The 20,144-nt window shown below is 46.9% G+C and overlaps 1 protein-coding gene across 1 annotated transcript in view; it reads right to left on the minus strand.

The window, feature by feature from the left end:
- The window catches only part of csmd2 (CUB and Sushi multiple domains 2), a 242,171-nt gene that overhangs the window by 86,523 nt on the left and 135,504 nt on the right, over nt 1-20,144 (minus strand). The window contains 7 exon segments of the mRNA XM_060042704.1: nt 1,791-1,978; nt 2,365-2,503; nt 4,708-4,899; nt 5,319-5,521; nt 13,656-13,782; nt 18,499-18,690; nt 19,769-19,925. Of these exon segments, the coding sequence (XP_059898687.1) occupies nt 1,791-1,978; nt 2,365-2,503; nt 4,708-4,899; nt 5,319-5,521; nt 13,656-13,782; nt 18,499-18,690; nt 19,769-19,925 (1,198 nt within the window).

The following is a 20,144-nucleotide window of genomic DNA, read 5'->3' on the forward strand; positions in this document are numbered from 1 at the left end:
AGGCTGAGAGTGAGTCAGAGAGAGAGAGAGAGAGGTGGATGAAGAGATCAAGAGTGAGAGTATGCGATGTCTGAGAGAGAGAGAAACAAAGCAAGAGCAAGAGTGAGAGTGTGAGAGAGAGACAGAGTTAGAGAGAGAGAGAGAGAGAGAGAGAGAACGAGAGAACGAGAGAACGAGAGAGAGCTAGAGAGATAGAGAGAGAACGACAGAAAGAGCGAGAGTGAGCAGGACCTTGGGGCAGTTTCCCTAATGTGATTGCTCGTGGCAGCCCTGGCCAAATCTGAGTCAGAGGGGCCAGGCCGTCAGCTAGCGTGATGCCAGACCAAACCGACCGAAGACCTGCGGCCAAACACGCCTTCCGCCGTGCCGTTTGTCTGCAACAGTGTAGGTAATTGATGTATTATTTGGTTACGGTTCATTAGTGTGAAGAATGGAAAGTAGAGAGGGGGCGGGGGGAATTTGTGGAGCCCCACACTGGGTCCATCTGCTCCCGCATATTGACTCTACCATCCCGACACTCTGGCGGAGCACCGCACTAAACAGAGTCGGTGCTGAGTTAAGAGGTAGTCACTGCATAAAATGTGTTGCTCGAAAGCGCACCGTTTGCACCCCATTTGCATCTGACTTGGGAACAGACTGCCTGGCTGTGTGATGCAGAGAATGTCGACTTCCGTGATCGCTCTAATCCGTTATAACCCCCCCCCCTCCCCTAACCTCAACCCATATATGCCTCACACGGGGCCAATGAACATGGTGAGTCGAACCAGAAGGGGTCAATCAGTCGATACATTGAATGATCGGTTTTGTGTGTGATCTCTTAGAATTAGCTTGGATTGAGGTAGTGAGATAAAGCCCCTGTACGTTGAAGTGTAAGCCCTAAACCAAGCTACCCCTCTCATTTAAAAGCAAAAAATAAATACATTTTCAGGGAATATCTGTTATGTTAGCGTCAGAGGTGTTAGCGCTCCGTGGAAACATACAAAACGTTTCCAAACCTCCCCTAGAGGTATAGATTAGCATGAAAATAAAACACAGACAGGCCAGATCAGCAACAATGTCTGTATGCCAAGTCTCACTTTTGTGGGAGTGCAAGCTGTGATCGTTTCACACCCTGCCTGTGTGTAGGCCTAGCTGTACCTTTCATGACGGCAACTAAATTCAAAAGGGCCCCCAATAAAAAGCGAGTAGCGGTTAGTTGGCCGCAGCGCGATGTGACACAAAGGCAAGCGCTCTAATCGCGGCGCGGCGCGATTAGAGCGCGGCGGCGAGGCATCGATCAAACGCCTTACTTTTTGTAGCAAATATTAATTTATTTTGGTTTGGCTGCTCGCAACGATAGGTCACTAATTACCCTAAGATAGAAGTAGCAAATTGTTGTGGTAGGGAGGGGGGGAGTGGCTAACGGCAGAGACACCTTGTTCTTCCCATCGCTGGGCAACACTTACTGTATCTCTCTCGCTTTGGACTGGAAACAAACAGATGGTTTGAAAGAAAATTAAAAAACCTTCCCCAAACTGTGTAGAAGCTTGGCAGCCACGACAGAATCATCCATTCTCATATTGCTGCAGGGAGATCTTGATTAACTTTTGAATTAGGATTTTTTTTCAGCCAAATCATAAACAGAGAATAGACAGCGAATAAAACTGCACAAATGATCAATATACCAGAGTTCTGTAAAATCAATATCTCTTTAGAGTAAGACTGACAGCGAGAGCAAGAGCGAAAGAGAGAGAGAGAGACCCTTTATTGCAAATATGAACACCACTCCTCCAAACCAAAAGAGGGCGCACCTGTGTACTGCAACACAAATCCATTGCTGCTGAGGGAAGCGTCGCTGCGGAAGGCCAGGAAGAGCGTGTTGGAGCTGCTCTCGATGCGGTCGGGTACATCAATGCCGTAAAAGCTTCCCAACAGGGGGCTGAGGGAGTCTGGCCCGTCGTAAATGTGCAGGAAGTCATAGCTGGGCTCCAAGCTGAACCTGGAACAACAAGGGATGAACAATAAAGTCGATGATTGAGAAACTTGTTTACGGCAACGTAAACAAACGTAGCACTTGATTTGAGAATTTGAAAACGATGTTGTGTGAACTTTTGGGTTTAGTTATTAGGTGCTCAAGCAAACTAAAGTGCACAGTACTGAATTGCAGCGACCGGTTTTTGACTCCCAGCAAAAAGGTTGAGTTGCATATCAGTCTGCTAGCTCTTTGATAATGTTACCTTCCATTTTCATGATCCCCAGGCATTCTGGAGAAGAGTTGTGGTTCAAAGTAAAAGTTGTAAACTAAACAAGAGACGGGGCTTGGTTGTGTTTCAGGGCAAGACCTTTCATGGCTGTACATATTGTGTGGTTTAGGGTTGAGCTTACTGATTGAAGTTGAGGGCGATGACGTAGTCCTGGGTAACGGACACGGTCCAGTCACACTCTCTGCCGTGGGGGTAGGGCTCTGGGTACTCCGGGGACAGGATCAAACCACCGGGGCCGGTCAGGTTCCCTCCACACGGAGCTACGAGGAATGATACACGATGCCTCAGTGAACGCTGCATTTACAGCCAACACAGACTGGTGTCACTTTCAAAGTTCGGAGTCAATCCAAAGGAACAAATTTTAATCGATTGTCAAAGTTTTGAAAGGACAATCATCAATCATTATTTATTTTTTTACTCGTTTTATTCTTGAGCCATTTATGGTATCCTAATCAACCCAATATTGCTGGTATACATTTCTGAACAGAGTATGTGGACTTGGCAAAATAATGTTAAAGAACAAGATAAAAGGGATTGAGGGCTTTAACTTAAGCACCATTACCCATGCTTGAAGATCCCAAAAAAATTATGAAATAAAATGATAATCTGTGCTCATTATATCTCTTTGCGGCCAGACAGAGATGTGTGAGCTGGCAATGAAGGAGCTGTCAACTGCAACTGTCAACTTGTCTTATCACTAGTAGCCCATGTGTTGGGGGATGTTCAGTTATTAAAATCTGGGAGACGTCATATTAAGACAAAAATCTGGTCCAACTGGCAACTCACAGCACAGCTGGCTGGAGTTTGCTTTTTGAGGGGAACGTCACGCTCGCTGTTTTATACTCAATGATTACTGCTTCGAACGCATGTTGTGTTGTGCGACACCAACTCTGTTTCGGCGGAAGAAACGCGGAACGTTGGACCATTTACGTAAATAGTCTGGGATTTGGGTTTTCATTGGTTCAATTGGGATAAATGTGGAAATCTTCCAACGTTTCATCATTTCTTTTGCAGAAACTGAGTTTATGTCGCAGAGCAGAATTTTTCACAATACGCGTATTAAGCAGTACTCTCTTGTAACTGCGCTTTAAAGTCTAATAAAAATAAAAAAGACAGATGTATACGACAACGGCATTCAGCAGTGATCCTCAGAAGCCTGCGCGACCCTGTGCTTCATAAAGAGGCGGCCCGTTCTTATTGACAGTGCAATGTCAGGTTGTGTTTTACACCCGTGACTCCATCGTGACTAGACACACAGCACCAAAGTCGGTTGGGTTCACTGACAGAAAAATAAAAAGCAAAAATAAAAAGCTATCAAACTAACTAAACAAACACAGATTAAACACGGCAGCTCATTACAAAGTCCTAATTGCAACTGTTAAATACTTCCCCCTTAACTGAGCCTTAATTTCTTTCATATCCCTACATTATGAACGGGAGAGGGGAGGGGGGGCCGTCGAGACAAGTTAGGGTTTTTTTATTGCAGAGAGTATCGGAATATCGGATCTCTCCGTCTCCCTCCCAGCGAAGGTTAAGATGACGGCATGTTCATTGAGTTTAAGGCATTGCTTCATAGCAACCTTGTTCCCGGGCGTTCTCATCGCACAACAGACCTGCCGGAACGGGGTACCCCAGATGAGCCGTATAGGTTGGAAGAAAGGGGGCGGGGGTTCAGTTCCACGGGTTTCAAGGGGAGAGGCGAGAGAGCATGGATATCCGACTACCTCCAGTAGACGGATATCCGTTTTCCTTGCACAAGTCTTGTATGTCGCTATGTCAAATTCTTTGTCAAAACTCAAATATTTATTCTCCTCCCCCTCCTCGTTATTTTCTTCTGTCTCCGGGGAACTGGGAACAGGCGTACACAGCTCACAGTAAGTAAGAAAATGGAAATTGCCTTGTGGTGGACCGGGATAACACTCCAATCCATGAACCCTTCTCAGCCTCGCTTCATATTGACAGGGGGGGGGGGGGCGGACTAAAAGAGAACATTCAAAAGGCAAAACCGAGGAGACCGGATACACGTGTGTAAGAATAGCTTCCCGTATTATCGGTTCAATGGCTTCTTTCCTTTACTGCCTGACGTATTCGACACACACACAAGGAGACTGCCTATCAAAAGTGATGCAGGATCTCGTTATCACTATGGGATTGCAGCAAAGCTTTCCAGGGTCGGTTTTCCCCACCTTCGGCAGCCAAACATGCAAGGATTAATGAGTTAGATGCATAGAACTCACCTTCGACCTAATCAACTGTGTCCCAATTCACTAGTGCTAATCATAATAATTCATTGCATTATTATTGGACTTTTCAAGCACTTTCACAGCAAGTTTTTGTGGGAATAATCACACCTCATCCACTACCCTTGGCGAGTAACTTGGGAGATACCATGATCAACCTTGTGACTCAAGCAGAGTAACACTTCACCAAAGCCAGACTAGGACCACTGCTTTGGGGCGGTCACCTGTGCAGGTAGGCGGGTCGGGCTGCCAGAAGAAGCGGCTGTTGATCTCGGTGCAGGTTATTTTGCTGGCCCCCTGCAGGACGTAGCCGGGGTCACACTGGAAGACCACGTGGTCCCCGGGCTCCCTGCTGTCCCCGCCCCGCGTCCCGTTGGTGGGCATGCCCGGGTCGTTGCAGGAGGTCGCCGTGGAGACTGGGAAGGAAGGGAAAAAATATGGTCTTCAATCTATTAGATTTATTATGAGCCTAGTTGTATCTATTGGATTGATTGCACCAAAAATCATAAAATCGTTTGTGCATGAACTGTCTACACACGCTCAGTGACCCATTTTTAAATGGGCCAATTTTGGCCGCCCAATAATAAACAGTAACAGTCTCCTAATTTTCATCTTTGTTCATCGTTATGTAACCACAAATTCGAAAAAACACATGGACGGAAAACACAACACACAGACATCCCCACACACACACACACACACACACACACACATCCCCACACACACACACACACACCTCCCCAAAAACCCACATCGACATAAACAAACTCACCCACACCCTCACCCACAGACACAGTTAATATAAACACAGTGCACCGCGTCACCCCTGGCTCACCAGAGAACTGCAGAGCGAAGCCCTGCTTGCTGGTAAAGAAGTCGGTGGTGAACTGCAGGCTGACGGTGTTGAAGGTGCTGTGGGCGTCCGGGGGCAGCGCCGAGCCGCTCAGCTCCCTCAGCAGCACCCCTCCTTCCTGGGGGCCATCCCAGATCCGAAGCACGTCGTGGACCTCCTCCGTGTGGAAGACCAGGAAGTGCAGGCTGAGGAAAACACAAAATACACTGACGTTTAGATTTACATTTAGGGTATTTAGCGGATGCTTTTATCCAAAGTGACTTAAAAAAAAGGGGGAAGCAGTAGCTCAGGAGGTAGAGCGGGTTGGCTGGTAACTGCAAGGTTGCTTGTTCGATCCCCGGGTCCTCCTAGCTGAGTGTCGAGGAGTCGATACACAAGAGTATATATATCGCTGTCGGTGCAGTAAGGATATTCATAGAAACACCAGAGGTCAGATGACGCTGATGACATGTTGACCTGTATTTCCTGGCTAGGATGAATGAGGAATATCTGATGTGGAGTATGGGTTTCATTTTATGCCTCTGATTAGTTTGTAGTGATGTACAAGTGAGTACCTAGTTAGCAACAGAAGATGAAGTGGTATGGCTGTATAGTAAGGTACTTAGTACGTACATAGTCAGGTACTTACACATTGCACTCCTTACATCAGGGACATTGTAAACATATATTAGGATATGGGATAAAAAGCTAACTATCGATTTATTAAACCAAAGCACTTTTTTGTGCTTTGGTTTGACAAAAACTGTTCTCAGTCCAATGTGTGAGAACAACAGTCGAATGAGATCCCCACCACGCTGACCTAGGAAAAAGCTAATGTTTAACATAACCAGGCAGCCTTCCACGTTTCTTATTGCAGCTGAAAAGTCTATGTATTAACCTAAACTTTTCACCTCACAAACACATTATAGTCTGAAAAGGCTCATCTCGGCCTGAAAAGCTTTTCGTGCGTAAAGAAATTGGTAGACACCCGACCCAGCTCAAACCTTATTATGCAATGGAACTTTTAAGGCAGCATCATCAGAGTAATATAAACATAGCCTTGCTGTTGACATTTTCTTCAGCTAAATATAGATACAGTTATAGCTTCAAAGAAACAGTGGACTCGTGGTAACATTTAAAAGCTCAGGAGACGACCAAAAAAGAAAATGAGAAGGAAAGAGAAAAGGAAAAGGCATGCCATTCCGTCTTTTAAAAGGATACAAAAAAAATAGCAATGCAAGCTATACAGGTCCAATGACAAGGAAAGTGTGGTCATGAACGGACAGACGCACAGACAGATTCCACAGTCTTCCTCAGATGTTCCACAATGTCAGCCTGAACTGCGCGGACGCTGGCTGCCACAGCGTTTAATAAGCACACTCCTGACATCAGAAAGATTACTCTGTCAAAAAAAACAACACGTCACTAAGACTCCGGCAGCTGCCACACAGCTGGCTTTTTAGAAAAACGGTCCAATCAAGCGCACCCTAGCCGGCACGTGCCTCTTGTTTGTGTTCGTGTGTGTCTGTGTCTGTGTGTGTGTGTGTGTGTGTATTTTGTGGATGTATGTTTGGATGTGTGCGTTTCTTTGTGTGGTCATGGGGAGAGACTGGGGGATAAGACCAGAGAGACCAAATATACAGTGTTTCACAGCAGATGGAAAACAAATGTTATTTCACCAACTTCTATGTTTTGCACCAGACACTCAATAATAAAGGTGGCATCTGCCCGCGAACAGACAACCCATTTAAGGTTGTGAAGCAATGTTCTCCGCACATGTTTCGGCTACAGTGTTAGTGTGAGTGCGCTCGACTTCACTTTGTTTGAATCGTTGCACGAAAATATGTTTTGTATTCAATTCAGTATCGCATATAGGTTTTGTTTTCTATGGCTCTCGGTCTCTCTGAAAGGTAACAATGCCAGGCTCTTGTGGTTGGATTCCTCTCTAAAATAGTTGTCATCTCTCAAGACAGGTCAACAGTTATCCTCTTGTTTGTTATCCACAGTGCTTTGGAAAGTAAACGCGAGAGCTATTCAATACATGTTTTTTTCTTCTTCTGCTGAAGTCAGTTGAGAGTGCATTGTCCGTGAGTGCGATCGTTTGCTGAAGTCCCGGTGAATAAAAAACAATAAGTGCACACTTAGCATAACAATGTCTGTGAATAATAAACAGACATGGAATAAAATAGCAGTCTGTATAATAGCTTATTAAAGGGATTCTTTTGAATTACTAATACAGACCCACCAAAACATGATAAGCAGATGCGGATCCATTTCCTACTTATAGATAACCTATTTTGGACTACTATAAATAATTGAGGGCATGAATAATGGAGAACAATTGATACAAAAATACAGAGTTTGGTCCTGGATTAGCCCGGTATACACACAGACACACACACATGCACATTGTAGGTAATTAAATCCATTGTGCATTTAACCAAAGAGCTTAAACTCTATCTGTAATGCACGGCTCATATTTCCAGACCCCATGCACACATTATCACACACTGGCCTCTATGTAGTCAGGAAAGTAGCCTGGAAAGTAGCCTGGAAAGTAGCCTGGAAAGTGACAATTCCATCATTTTCACAGTTTTAAGGCTGCTGACTAAAAGGCAGGCAGAGCCACACACAGTGTGCGTCCGACTAAACTTGATGTGTTCAAATTAGCTCTTTTTCCATCACTTCCCACACATGGGTGACGAAAAAATTCTCACACAGACACACGTACACACACACGCACAAACCCGGGCCTGGCTGAACAGCTGATGTACGTACGAGAAGCAGCATTTAACGGATACGTAGGCCTCACCCATTGCTGCCTAATTGGTGTCAAATTGAGGCTCTGCAGCCATGTGATGTGTTGGCTGTAGCCTCCGGCTACCTCGCAGCATTAGTGGATATCACATATAACCAACATGACAAGCCCTGGCGCAACACGTGACAAGTACCCGTATGCAACATCAGCATACGAGGCAAAACACGTGCAGACAGGGTTGTAAAGAAATGAAAACACACGTGGGTGCCAAGTGCACACAGTAGGGATCGGTGTGTGTTTGTGTTTGTGGGGGTGGGATGTGGTGCATGCAATCGAAAAAGAACATACCGGAAAAAAAAGTGAGGCTGTTATGAAAAAACAGTACTGAAACAGCCTGGGTCTTTTCTGAGCCGCACATTACAGCATGTCTGTGAAAGGGCCAGCATGATGAAAAAAAAAGAATTGATCCCCTTTTTCTTTGTTCGCTTATTGCTTTTTCTGGTTGCACTCTCGCCCAGTGATGCGTAGCTCCCTTCGACGCTGTCACGCCGAGCTCAGCGGAAAAAAAAATAACGTTTAGCTTATGCCGTCGCCCTCGCTATAGAAAACCATTAGCAGATGACTGGATAGGTTTGCACTTATGAACGGCGGACTAACTGCTGAGCTCAAGCGAGGGGTTTAAGTACAACATACATGAACAACCTCCACCAACGGGTGTAAGCAGGGGCTTCTAACGGTCTATCTGATGGAGGCAGATAGCCAAATCACGGGAAAGAGCTTTTTTCGCTACACTAATGCTACGAAGATAACCCAGCTAGGCAGGTAGGCTAGCATACTGCGCCTCGCTCTCAGGAAGCAGAAGACAAGCTCAAAGCCCCTTGCACGCCCACATCATGTAAGCGCCTCCAGGGGGGTTATGCTAATACAAGGTACGATATGCTAATGATAGCATGAGCCTCCTACAGACCAACCTCACATCCAGATCAAGGGGGTAGGGAGGGGAGGGGAGAAGTGGAGAGGCGGGGATAGGTTGAAGAGTGGTGGATACTCAGCAGGATTTGCAAAGTTAATTCTAACATGCGCAACTCCATCGTGTAAGAGCTGCATGCTTACGTCAATTCAGGGATGGCAGGTCTACACTGATTCAGTTATCCAGCTCACAGGATGGTGAGGCATGAGATATACACTTCCATGGCCGGGGGGGCCGGGGGTTTGACTCCCACCGGACTACCAGGGCTACGAATGTCGGTTTATAAAAATGCTTCAATTATATGTTCATATTTGTTTTTCTTCAGTCTAACGGTGTGATCAATTTGTGTGCGTGCGCATGGGCGCGCGTGTGTGCGTGTGTGTGCGTGGGCGCACAGTTTTCTTTTATGGGTTTTGTTTAGTGTGTGGGAGGAAGTGAATTATCCAAAGAAGAAGGGAAATGTAGAGGATATGAAAGCAAGGAAGGGAAAAACATAGAAATCCCAAAAAGTATTCTCGGCTGTGTTATGCAATGACTCATATTAGAACCACATTTTGTCGATTCATCTATCATTCATCTATTTGCCCATCAATCAATCCAATCATCAACACATATCTCACCGTTACTCCATCTGAGTGAGTGATGTAGAGAAGAAAAAGATGAAGAAGTAACCAAGGATGTACACTTGAGAATGATCAATCATGATCAATCACTGATTGTCTATGCATTCAATGCATTCTACTCTTTTGCATATTTTCCCTTGTCTGCATCCAGCTTCCTCTATACTGGCATGTTCCCATCCCCCTGGCATTTTCATGACTATGGGGAAGAAATCAAGCAGGTGAAACAAAAGGCAACACCAGACAGGTATTTGTGTGACGGGTTGTGTGTATGTGTGTTTGTGCGGCTCCACTGGACTTTGGACGTTCTGTATGCTTCATAGTTCATGTGCGTTAACAAAACACCATTCGAGACACACAAAGACAGACAGAAGACCCTGGAGCGTGGTGGTGCGAGCGATCCGAGCACCATCCCTCCCTCCTTCCCCTGTCTCTCTATTGTTAGGGGGCTCACGCTACACGATTTGTTTTGTGTATTGTATTGTATTGTTCTCGTATTGTGAGTGTCAAGCAGTGCAACACTGCAATCAGGTTTTCTGTAGGGATTTCCAAGAAGGGCTCTCTGTGTGCATGAGATGGATAGAACGCCCCCGGGCCAGGGTCAACCTGGGGCCGTGGGAGGTAGCGAGAGAGAAAGACAACGGCAAGGACCAGATATGCATTCTCTGTTTATATGGGATCAAGAATCAGTGTGTGTGTGTCAGTGTGTGCGTGTGTGTGTTTGAGTTTGCATTCAAGCTTTTCAGCTTGTCTTTGTGTGAGCATGTATGTGAGCATGCCGGTGTGTGTGTGTGTGTGTGTGTGTGTGTGTGTGTGTGTGTGTGTGTGTGTGTGTGTGTGTGTGTGTGTGTGTGTGTGTCCGCCACCCATGTGTTGATATGAATACGTGTGTCTGTGTGTGAATTAAATGAAATACAAGGCGCTAACCTCTTTACCAAATAAGGCAGTGTTCCCTCCATGGCCAGCCCACTGGGACCATACATCAGTGTCGGCATGCCACTCATCAATCGCAGAGCTTGAAGGCCACCGCTGTAAACAGTAGTGCCCCCAGGGGGTGGGGGCTCTGTGCCGAGTTTGCACTTGTAGCTAGCTAGTATACATTACGTTAACGCAACCGTGTTTTTGATTCCGCAGCCGTCAGTCTCGGTTGAGTACACTAATTGCCTTCATTGGACTGGACCTTTGAGATAATGAAGAGCCCAATCAATCATCTCAATGCAACCATGTAAGTGACATTTGATCCTCACTTGAAAAGTATATGATTTCTGTGCCCCGTGTCCCCACTCGGCCCAATCAGCTACGGCTACTCTGAGACTCTCCGGGTGTAATGCTGACAGCAGGGAAGAAAATAACCAACAAAGGGGGTTGGAGGAGGGAGGTGGATAGGCGAGGGAGAGGGGAGGGGAGAGCAGGGGGGTTGGGGGGTTGGGGGGGGGGCATATCTCTATATGAAATGAAATAGAAAGTGGGGAAATCAATCTCTGTCTGCTTCTTGTATTGTGGTAAGGGTGACGCAATGGCATGAAAGTGATGCTATCATAGTGGGAACAAAAGCGTATTCAAATTCAATTTCAGGCCAGGCACAGGTGTCAAATTGTGCATTGGACGGGTGAGATAAAAAAGGGCAAAGGTAGCAATGCACGCACACACACACCACACACGCCCACGCACACCCACACACACAGTGTCTCTCAAGATAGAGCTGCACACATGCTAGGATGCAATTCCTTCCAATAAAAAACGTGTTTGTGTTTGCATGTGTGTGTGTGTGTGTGTTTGTGTATGTGTTTGGAGGGTGGGCTGGGGGGGCCGGCGGGAATGAGGTAATAACAAGCAGTAAAGGGGAGAATCCATCACTTTACAAATGATTCTCCCCACCTTTCTGACACACTTAATAATCCCTTCCACTTTTTATTACGACAGGTCTCTTCCTTTTAACATCTGATCATCCATTTTATTTTCAAATCTTTACCACCAACACCCACCACCATCACCACCACTGCGCCAGCCCTTGATCTGGCGTAGCGTTAAACAAGCTAGGCGTCTCACAAGCCTTCGGTGCACTTTCTAATTAGACCGCCAGCTCTGGTCGACAAACCAACGCCTGGGCCCTGATGCATTGCAAATGCTGCTCTATAATGGATGCCGGTGGATGGGGATCAAAGGCAAGTACACAGAGCCATATCCCACACTGACACACACACACACAGAGAGCAACAGAGAGAGAGCGAGAGGGAGAATTTAAGGTATCCAGTGGTGTGGGGAAGGCGCTAATGAACCTATGCTGCTTTTCACCTGAGGCGTTGAAACATGTACACTGTGTTGCACATCTTGTCACACGTTCTTTCTCACCCGTGTGTACAAGCAGAAGTATGTGTGTGTGTGTGTGTGTGTGTGTGTGTGTGTGTGTGTGTGTGTGTGTGTGTGTGTGTGTGTGTGTGTGTGTGTGTGTGTGTGTGTGTGTGTGCGTGCGTGTGTGTGTGTGCGTGCGTGTATGGTTACTGTCGTATCTGTGCGCGCGATCGTGTTCACGAGTGCACCCGAGCGGAACAGCTACTGAGCATGTATTCAAAGTCAGGTTGTTCCTACAAGATCAAAGGTGTCAAGCCCCCCAAAAGTACATGAATTTAATTCAATCTCCTAGCCATGGCAAAACTCTATTCATACATTCAAATGTTCACCGCCCCGAGGAGCCCATACATCCCGCACTTACACACTGACGGACATGGCGCCCCATACTGATGAGCACCGGAACCTGACCCCCTAGGAATAGTTAATATGATTTATCAGGGCACAGACCTCCTTTTAATTCTAGACACCCACTCGCTCTCCCCTCTCTCTTCGTGCCTCACTCCTGGCCCTGTTTCGCCTATTGCGTATTCCCCCACCCCCACCTCACCCAACCACCACCCCCCCCCCTCCCTTCTCTCCCCTACAGCCAGACACACTTAGGGGGATGAGGATGAGGAACAGTGTGCCCTCTGCAACGCAATCAGCGGCTACCTCGAGTACCTCGGGGGCTTGCACACACACTCCCTGGCTGCCGCTTCACTCCACGGGATCTTTCTGAAACCTCAAGGATGCTGCAACTCCAGGACCTATTAAGTGGGCCCCTCTTCTGCATCTTGGGCCTGCGTGTGTGTGGGTGTGGGTGAATAAGTGTGCGTAAGTGTGTCTTTGTGTGCGTGTGTGTGTGTGTTCGTGTGGGTGGGTGGTAGGTTCTGCAATGAGTGCATGAGTGAGTGAGTGTGTGTGTACATGAGTGAGATAGTGAGTGAGTGAGTGAGTGAATGAGTGAGTGCGTGAGCTAGTGAGTACGTGTGTGCATGAGTTTGTGAGTGCGTGCGTGATGAAGTGTGTGTGTTTGTGTGTGTGCGTGTGTGTGAGTATGGGGGTGCATGTGTGTGTGTGTCTGCGTGGGAAGAGAGGTTTCTCATCCAATTGCGTCAACGGCTTAACTGGTGTTGGTTCTGTTCTGGCCAAACTTCGACTCAAACAGGATTGGAAGAACCAACTGCCATTTTTGCTCTGTCCAACACACCAACATCAGATGAACGCTCAGAAATGTATTAAAAAAAAATTAACAAACTTCGACCAAATCTGCCGGATAGTCTAGGCTTAAGGGCGATTGCCTCCCGGCTAAGAGTTTCTGAGTTCCCAGTCTACCTCGAGATATCTTTGAGCAAGATTCATTCACTCCTTACATGCCTGTTAACATGTATCTAGAAATCGATTCACTGTAAGTTGATTTGAATTACAGTGTCCCCTTGATTACAAAACGGTTAATAGTACCACAGTTATATAAACCTTCTACAAATGGACCTGCTAACCGGGCACATTAAAGCATCTAATGAGCAACACGATCTTCTCCGACTGAGGGAGCACAGACAGAGAAACCCCCTGTTGCAGGAAACGCATTGGAAATCCACCAAGGCATTGCAGCGCTAGTAAACTTGAGTACAGGTGGGGGTGGGTGGATGGAGGAGACAGACCTGACGGTGCTCCCGGGCGGGGCTTCGATGGTCCAGACGCAGTGGAGGTTGTGTTCATAAGGAGCCGGGTATCCTGGAGAGAGGATCCGGCCCGACGGGTCATCCTTGATGCTGCCGCCACACTCGGCTGGGAGAGAGAGATAAGGGCGAGAGAGAGAGAGAGAGAGAGAGAGAGAGAGAGAGAGAGAGAGAGAGAGAGAGAGATAAAGGAGAGAGAGGGAAAGAGATAAGGGAGAGATAAGAGATAAGGGAGAGATGAGAGCGAGAGAGAGAGAGAGAGAGAGAGAGAGAGAGAGAGAGAGAGAGAGAGATAAAGGAGAGAGAGGGAAAGAGATAAGGGAGAGATAAGAGAGAGAGAGATAAAGGAGAGAGAGGGAAAGAGATAAGGGAGAGATGAGAGAGAGAGAGAGAGAGAGAGAGAGAGAGAGAGAGAGAGAGAGAGAGAGAGAGAGAGAGAGAGAGATAAAGATAAAGATAAAAGAGAGAGAGGAGAGAGCGAGAGCGAGAATCATGCAAGGTTGGTTATTAATGGTTTGAAATAGAGGTTGAGATGTGGGTGAATGGCACAATTGTAAATAAATGGCTGATCATTATATTACACACACAACTAGAATGAAAAAGAAAAAAAAGACGCACACACAACAATGGATGAGACAGGGTTAACATCCTGACATTTTAAGTGGGGAAGGTGCATCATACCACTTACAATAAAGTGCAGTGCATCAATTCTCTCATTATCAATTATTGACATTACGTTCATATATTAAACCCAATGGGCTTCTTTAGCCCGCTTTAATGATAGACAGGGTGGTGCCCCACTCTATATTCTCAGGTCAATACACGCACGCACATGTGCACGCACAACCAAACACACACACACACACACACACACACACACACACACACGCAGGGGCACGCATTTGTATGTGCATAGACAAACACTGCATATACCTCACATGCACATGCACAAACACCAAAAATGTAAACACACAAACACATACAACAGAAACCGTGGACAGAAGAACCAAAAAAACTCTCACACCCACCACCCAAGGCATTTCTTCGCTGTCAAGGCAATCCACTTTTGTCCCTGCTATGATGTCATCCTTCATACTCAACAATGATGAACAAATTAAAAAAGTTTCCTAAAAAAATGTTTTTGGGAACCTTGACAGCAAAGTATTAGATTTAATAGAGCATGATCAGGGGAAGAAAACACTGGGACCATTAACCAACCATCTTCAGAGAGACAATTCTTAAAGGGAAATCTCAAAGTGAGTGTAGGAACAACTAAGGAAAACATAGTGGATATGTCTGCAAGACAACTAAAGGAATCTACAAGATAAAGAAGTCAGGAGATTTGCATGGCCTCAGCATCAGACTTTGTGGCTACAGTGCAAGTGCTTCACAGCTCAACACCCTTATATTGGAGAGGAAGGGGGATAACTCTAGGAGCATAATTTGTTCAAATGCATTTTTAATTAACAATGCAAACAAAGTTACATCATTTGTATAACTTGACATTATTAGGATTAATCTTCCACACCAGGTAGTGACAGAAGATTCCAGCATGAAAAATAAAAACGGAATCGGACTTGCAATGAACATTATTTCCTCAGATTTTCCTTAACAATAACAGCAGAGAAATCAGAAATTCGGAGAGCCGCAAGGGAAATATCTTTGCTTTTAGTTTGAGTCATCGATCACAAAATGTGTGGAGGCGTATCCGATCCAGGGCTGCAGTATTTGCTGATCTTCTCAAACTCAACGTTCATCCTTTGGATGCTGTGATAGATGCTTGATCTTGCACAGCAGTGTGTGTGTGTGCGTGCGTGCGTGCGTGCGTGCGTGCGTGCGTGCGTGCGTGCGTGCGTGCGTGCGTGCGTGTGTGTATGTATGCACGAAGGAGCGAGAGAGCTAGAGAGGGCAAAAGAGAGAGGGAAAGAGAGGGCAGTGAGTGCATGTGTGAGTTTGTGTGTTTGTATGCAAGAGAGAGCGAGAGAGGGCAAGAGAGAGGAAGAGAGAGAGAGCGAAAGAGAGAGTGAAGGGAAGGCAGTGAGCACATGTCTGTATGTGTGTTTTTTTTTTTCATGCATCTGAGCGTGTGTATGTGTGTCCGGCGCCAGCATGGCCCCCACTGGCGTTTTGTGCAACTGATGGTGCCAGTTCCTGTGCTCATGTTTGGTGTGGCGCCCCTCTGAGGCATTAGAGGATTCACTGCTTGTTGAGCTGTGAAACGAGTACTGTCGTATCTCCAGGACTGCACTGTATGGACACACACACACACACACACACACACACACACACACACACACACACACACACACACACACACACACACACACACACACACACCAACACACCAACACACTCACACATACACGCACCAACACACTCACACACACACCAACACACATAGACGCACACACGGACACAAACTGATAAACACACACACACACACAGGCACATGCGCACACACAGGCTGTGGAGAGTATCAAATGGTTTGATGTTAGACCAACACCCAGATTTTTCTTCTGGTTCCACTTAAACTAATGCGCTGCCTTCAGAGAACCACCCGGGCCGAGGCGTCATTATCCCCCCGGGCCTCTGAGCTGCCCACCCCAGAGTGCTTTGACATGTGAAATGATTGTTGTGAACGTTCTCGAGACCATCCTGGAGACAGAACAAAGCCGCTCTTCTTCCACCAGGGTCAGTCAGAGGCTTTGAGGACCCTGCAGCCTGTTAAGGATGAAGACGGATATGATGACGATGAACTGAGACTGGGAAGGTGATGATGATGATGATGATGATGATTAAATCCTTTCATTTCCCGAAAATAAATTATACAAAAGCTTCCCTGGACATCTTTTGATATCATGCTCTGTTCCTTCTCACGTCATTATGTTTATCTCTCTCTGTTTATTTAAAAAGGATAACATATCAAATATGAAGAGATGTTCGCATTTACCGTCGACGTATTCGTCTCCGTCCTAAACAAGAATCCAAAATATAGCCGATGAACTCCACCGGTACTCCACAAACTGCTGAGCTGAAATAGATCCTCTCCCCCTCTTCCTATTTCCGGCGATCGCTGCTTCCACTGAGGAGGTGTGTGCGTTGTGGAGGTGGTTTGGGAAGGGGGGGTTAGGGGGGTGGAATTCGGACCCGCTTGCTCTCTGGCTCTCTGGCTCTCTGGCTCTCACTCACGGGAAATCCACATGTACTAAATGTTCCGTGTCCCTCATCCATCTACCTTATTCTGTTGGACTGCAGGGCTTTCATCCAGGAATATAAGCTCAGTGAGAACAAATGGTTGGCTCCTCTCGATCGGGTTTTCACAGTCAAAAAAGGAAAAGGTCTGGTTGAATGGGTTTATGGGCTGACGTTATTTTTCATTGTATAGTTATTTATCCATGGACTAAACCAGTTATTCTGAAAGTGGGGGTTGTAAGATGATTTTTGGGGTGCCTAGAGATGATTTGCGTATCGTCAAAATGGTGGCTGCATTTGAGGCAATGTAACAATTCTGAATGGGGAGCGCAGATCAACATTTCACTATCATCATCCTCATCTTCAAACCGCTTGTCCGAGGTCAGGTCACGGGGGCAGCAGCTCCAGCAGGGGCCCCCAGACTTCCCATTCCCGGGCTACATTGACCAACTCTGACGGGGGATCCCGAGGCGTTCCAAGGCCAGTGTTGGGATATAATCTCTCCACCTAGTCCTGGGTCTTCCCCCGGGGTCTCCTCCCCTCTGCTCATACCTGGAACACCTCCCTTGGGAGGCGCCCAGTGGGCATCCTTACCTGATGAACAATCTCGACTGACTCCTTTCAAAGCAGACGAGCAGTGGCTCTTATCCAAGATCCTCACGGTTGGCTGCGCTTCTCACCCTTCACATTTCAATATTACATATGTAAATGTATTTTCTTGACTGTACCGACAAATTAATTTATCTTGCCGCCGCTTGCCTCCTCGATCCATCCCTCTCCACCCGTTTGATTTCTTTTTAGCAGCCGTTTCAGCAAGCAAAGCGTTAAGCGACTGGCCCAAAGGGCAGCAAGACACTCGCGGGAGCAATCGACCAGGCAACCCCTTTGGATGATGAGTGAAAGCTATTTCCGCCCGCAGGAAAACATCAGGATAGAGATCATGGCGAAGGTTCAGCCCTGAGAGAACAAGTTGCCCATCTGGGGTATGTGTTTCATCCCGCTTCAAGTAGAGATCTGGAGGTCCCGGTGTATCGAAGGCTTCCCCTTTCATGTGCACCTTACTTGAGTTTTGGAACACATCCAAACTTCTTTGAGGCATTTTGTAAAAGTACAAAAGTAGAGACTATGGAGAGAACTTGAGGCCTCGTGATAAGACACTCGCATATGAATACATGAATACAAATGACAATCCTGGATGGAGACTAAAATAAATCATTGTTGTTTAGAAAGCGAGAAAAAATAAATGAATAAAACACCCTCCCCGCAAGCTGTACTCCTACCGGATGACCCAGAATATATTACTTTTTATGGTATAGAATTTCTTTTCAACTTTGTTGGAGTAGGAACCAAATAATAAACTAGGTCACACGGTAATTCTGAGTCTGTGTTGAGGATTCTGAGCAATGCTAATTATACAGCAAATACATGCATCAACATAACTCAAGGTAAGCTGAAAAAGGCATGTGGACGATCATATCCTCCATCTTTGTTTGCCACAATGATTATCAGGAACGGAAATAATGACGCCAATACAAAGTAAATTGATAAAAAAAAACACACAAAAAGGCGAAATACTGACAGAACAAAGGCACAACATAGAAAGACGCAGCAGGAAGGGCTGTAACGGACTCACCGACACACAGCGGCAGAGGGCTGTTCCAGGCCCGCCTCTCCCCTCTCAGGCAGGTGAGCACCTCGGGCCCCTTGAGGGTGTAGCCCGGGTCGCAGCTGTAGGATACGTTGCTGCCCGCAAATTGGCCCTTGTCCTCCCTCTTGTAGCCGAACTGGGGCACGCCGGGATCCTCGCACCTCTCCAGCTTAAAGCCTTGGTGGGTGGGTGGGTGGGTGGGTAGGTGGGAGGGAATGCAGGGGGTGATGGTGTTTGGGTTGGTGGGGATGGAGAGAGGTGGGGGTGGTTGAGTGGAGGAGGAGGATGGAGGTATTAGTCAAGATAAGGTCATGGGGAGAGGTGAGAGTGAAGGTGAAGTATAGTAAGAAACGTAGAATGAAGGAAGATATTATTTTAGGATTTAGGAAATACAACAAGGAAGGAAGTATGGCAGGAAAAAGGATAGAAAGAAAGGTTGCGGAACAACATGAAGGAGGGAAGGAGGAAAGGACAGCAACAATGGCATCAGAATGCTCACGTGTGCTATGTGTGTGTTGTTTCATGGAAACATTGTGCCTGTAGCCTAATGTTATGCATAGCCTTCTCATCTGTCAATTCCTTTTAAAGTTACTCATTATTTTACTGGCCACCCATGGGCACACACATTAATGTAACCTTTCCGTGTTTAGTGCTAATTAATTTAACCTGTAAACGAGCATCTGCCCAGTGGCCAGACTTTGTGTGAGTGTGTAGGTATATGTGTGAGTGTGTATGTGGGTGTGTGTGTTTGCATGGATGTGTGTACATCAGCTTGTGTTTGTTCTTGTGCGTGCGTGCGTGTGTGTGAGAATCCGCGTGCGCATCCGTGCCAGCACATATGTGCATATATATGCGTGCATGTACAGTATGTGAATGCATTTGTACGTGTTTGTGTGCATGTATGTGGGTTTGTGTTCGTGTATAAATTAGTTTTTACAGGTATGAGTGCATGTGTGTGCATGGACGAGTGCATGTGTGTGTGGACGCATGGTTGCATGTGTTCTTACGTGCATGAGGGCGTGTCTGTGTGTGTGTGCGTGTGCGTGTGTGCGCGTGCGTGCGTGCGTGCGTGCGTGCGTGCGTGCGTGCGTGCGTGCGTGCGTGCGTGCGTGCGTGCGTGCGTGCGTGCGTGCGTGCGTGCGTGCGTGCGTGCGTGCGTGCGTGCGTGCGTGCGTGCGTGCGTGCGTGCGTGCGTGCGTGCGTGTGTGTGTGTGTGTGCGTGCGTGCGTGTGTGTGTGTGTAGGTCTACACTCACTGGTGTAGTGGAGCTCAAAGCCCTTGCTGGTGTTGTCTGAGTTGCTGATGAACTCCAGCCACATGGAGCTTGAGGTGGAGTTAAGGGTGGTGTCCAACAGCTCACTCCCAGTGAACAACCCCAGCAGACGGGCCTGGTTACTGTTCCCATCAAACACCTGTGGGAGTGTGTGGGGGGGGTAATAATTAGCTTAAACAGTCAGCGAGGGACCACACAGATACACATACCCAAACACATGCACACCCGAGTGCAGAATCTGCAAGGAAACATGGGCACCTCAATGGCGGACACACACACACAAAGACAGACACGCATGCAATGAATTAAGTCACTCAGACACGCACTGTATAAACATTGACGCGACCAAACAGCAACT

This window comes from Gadus macrocephalus, chromosome 22 (assembly GCF_031168955.1).
Source record: "Gadus macrocephalus chromosome 22, ASM3116895v1".
NCBI classification, from domain to species: Eukaryota; Metazoa; Chordata; class Actinopteri; order Gadiformes; family Gadidae; genus Gadus; species Gadus macrocephalus.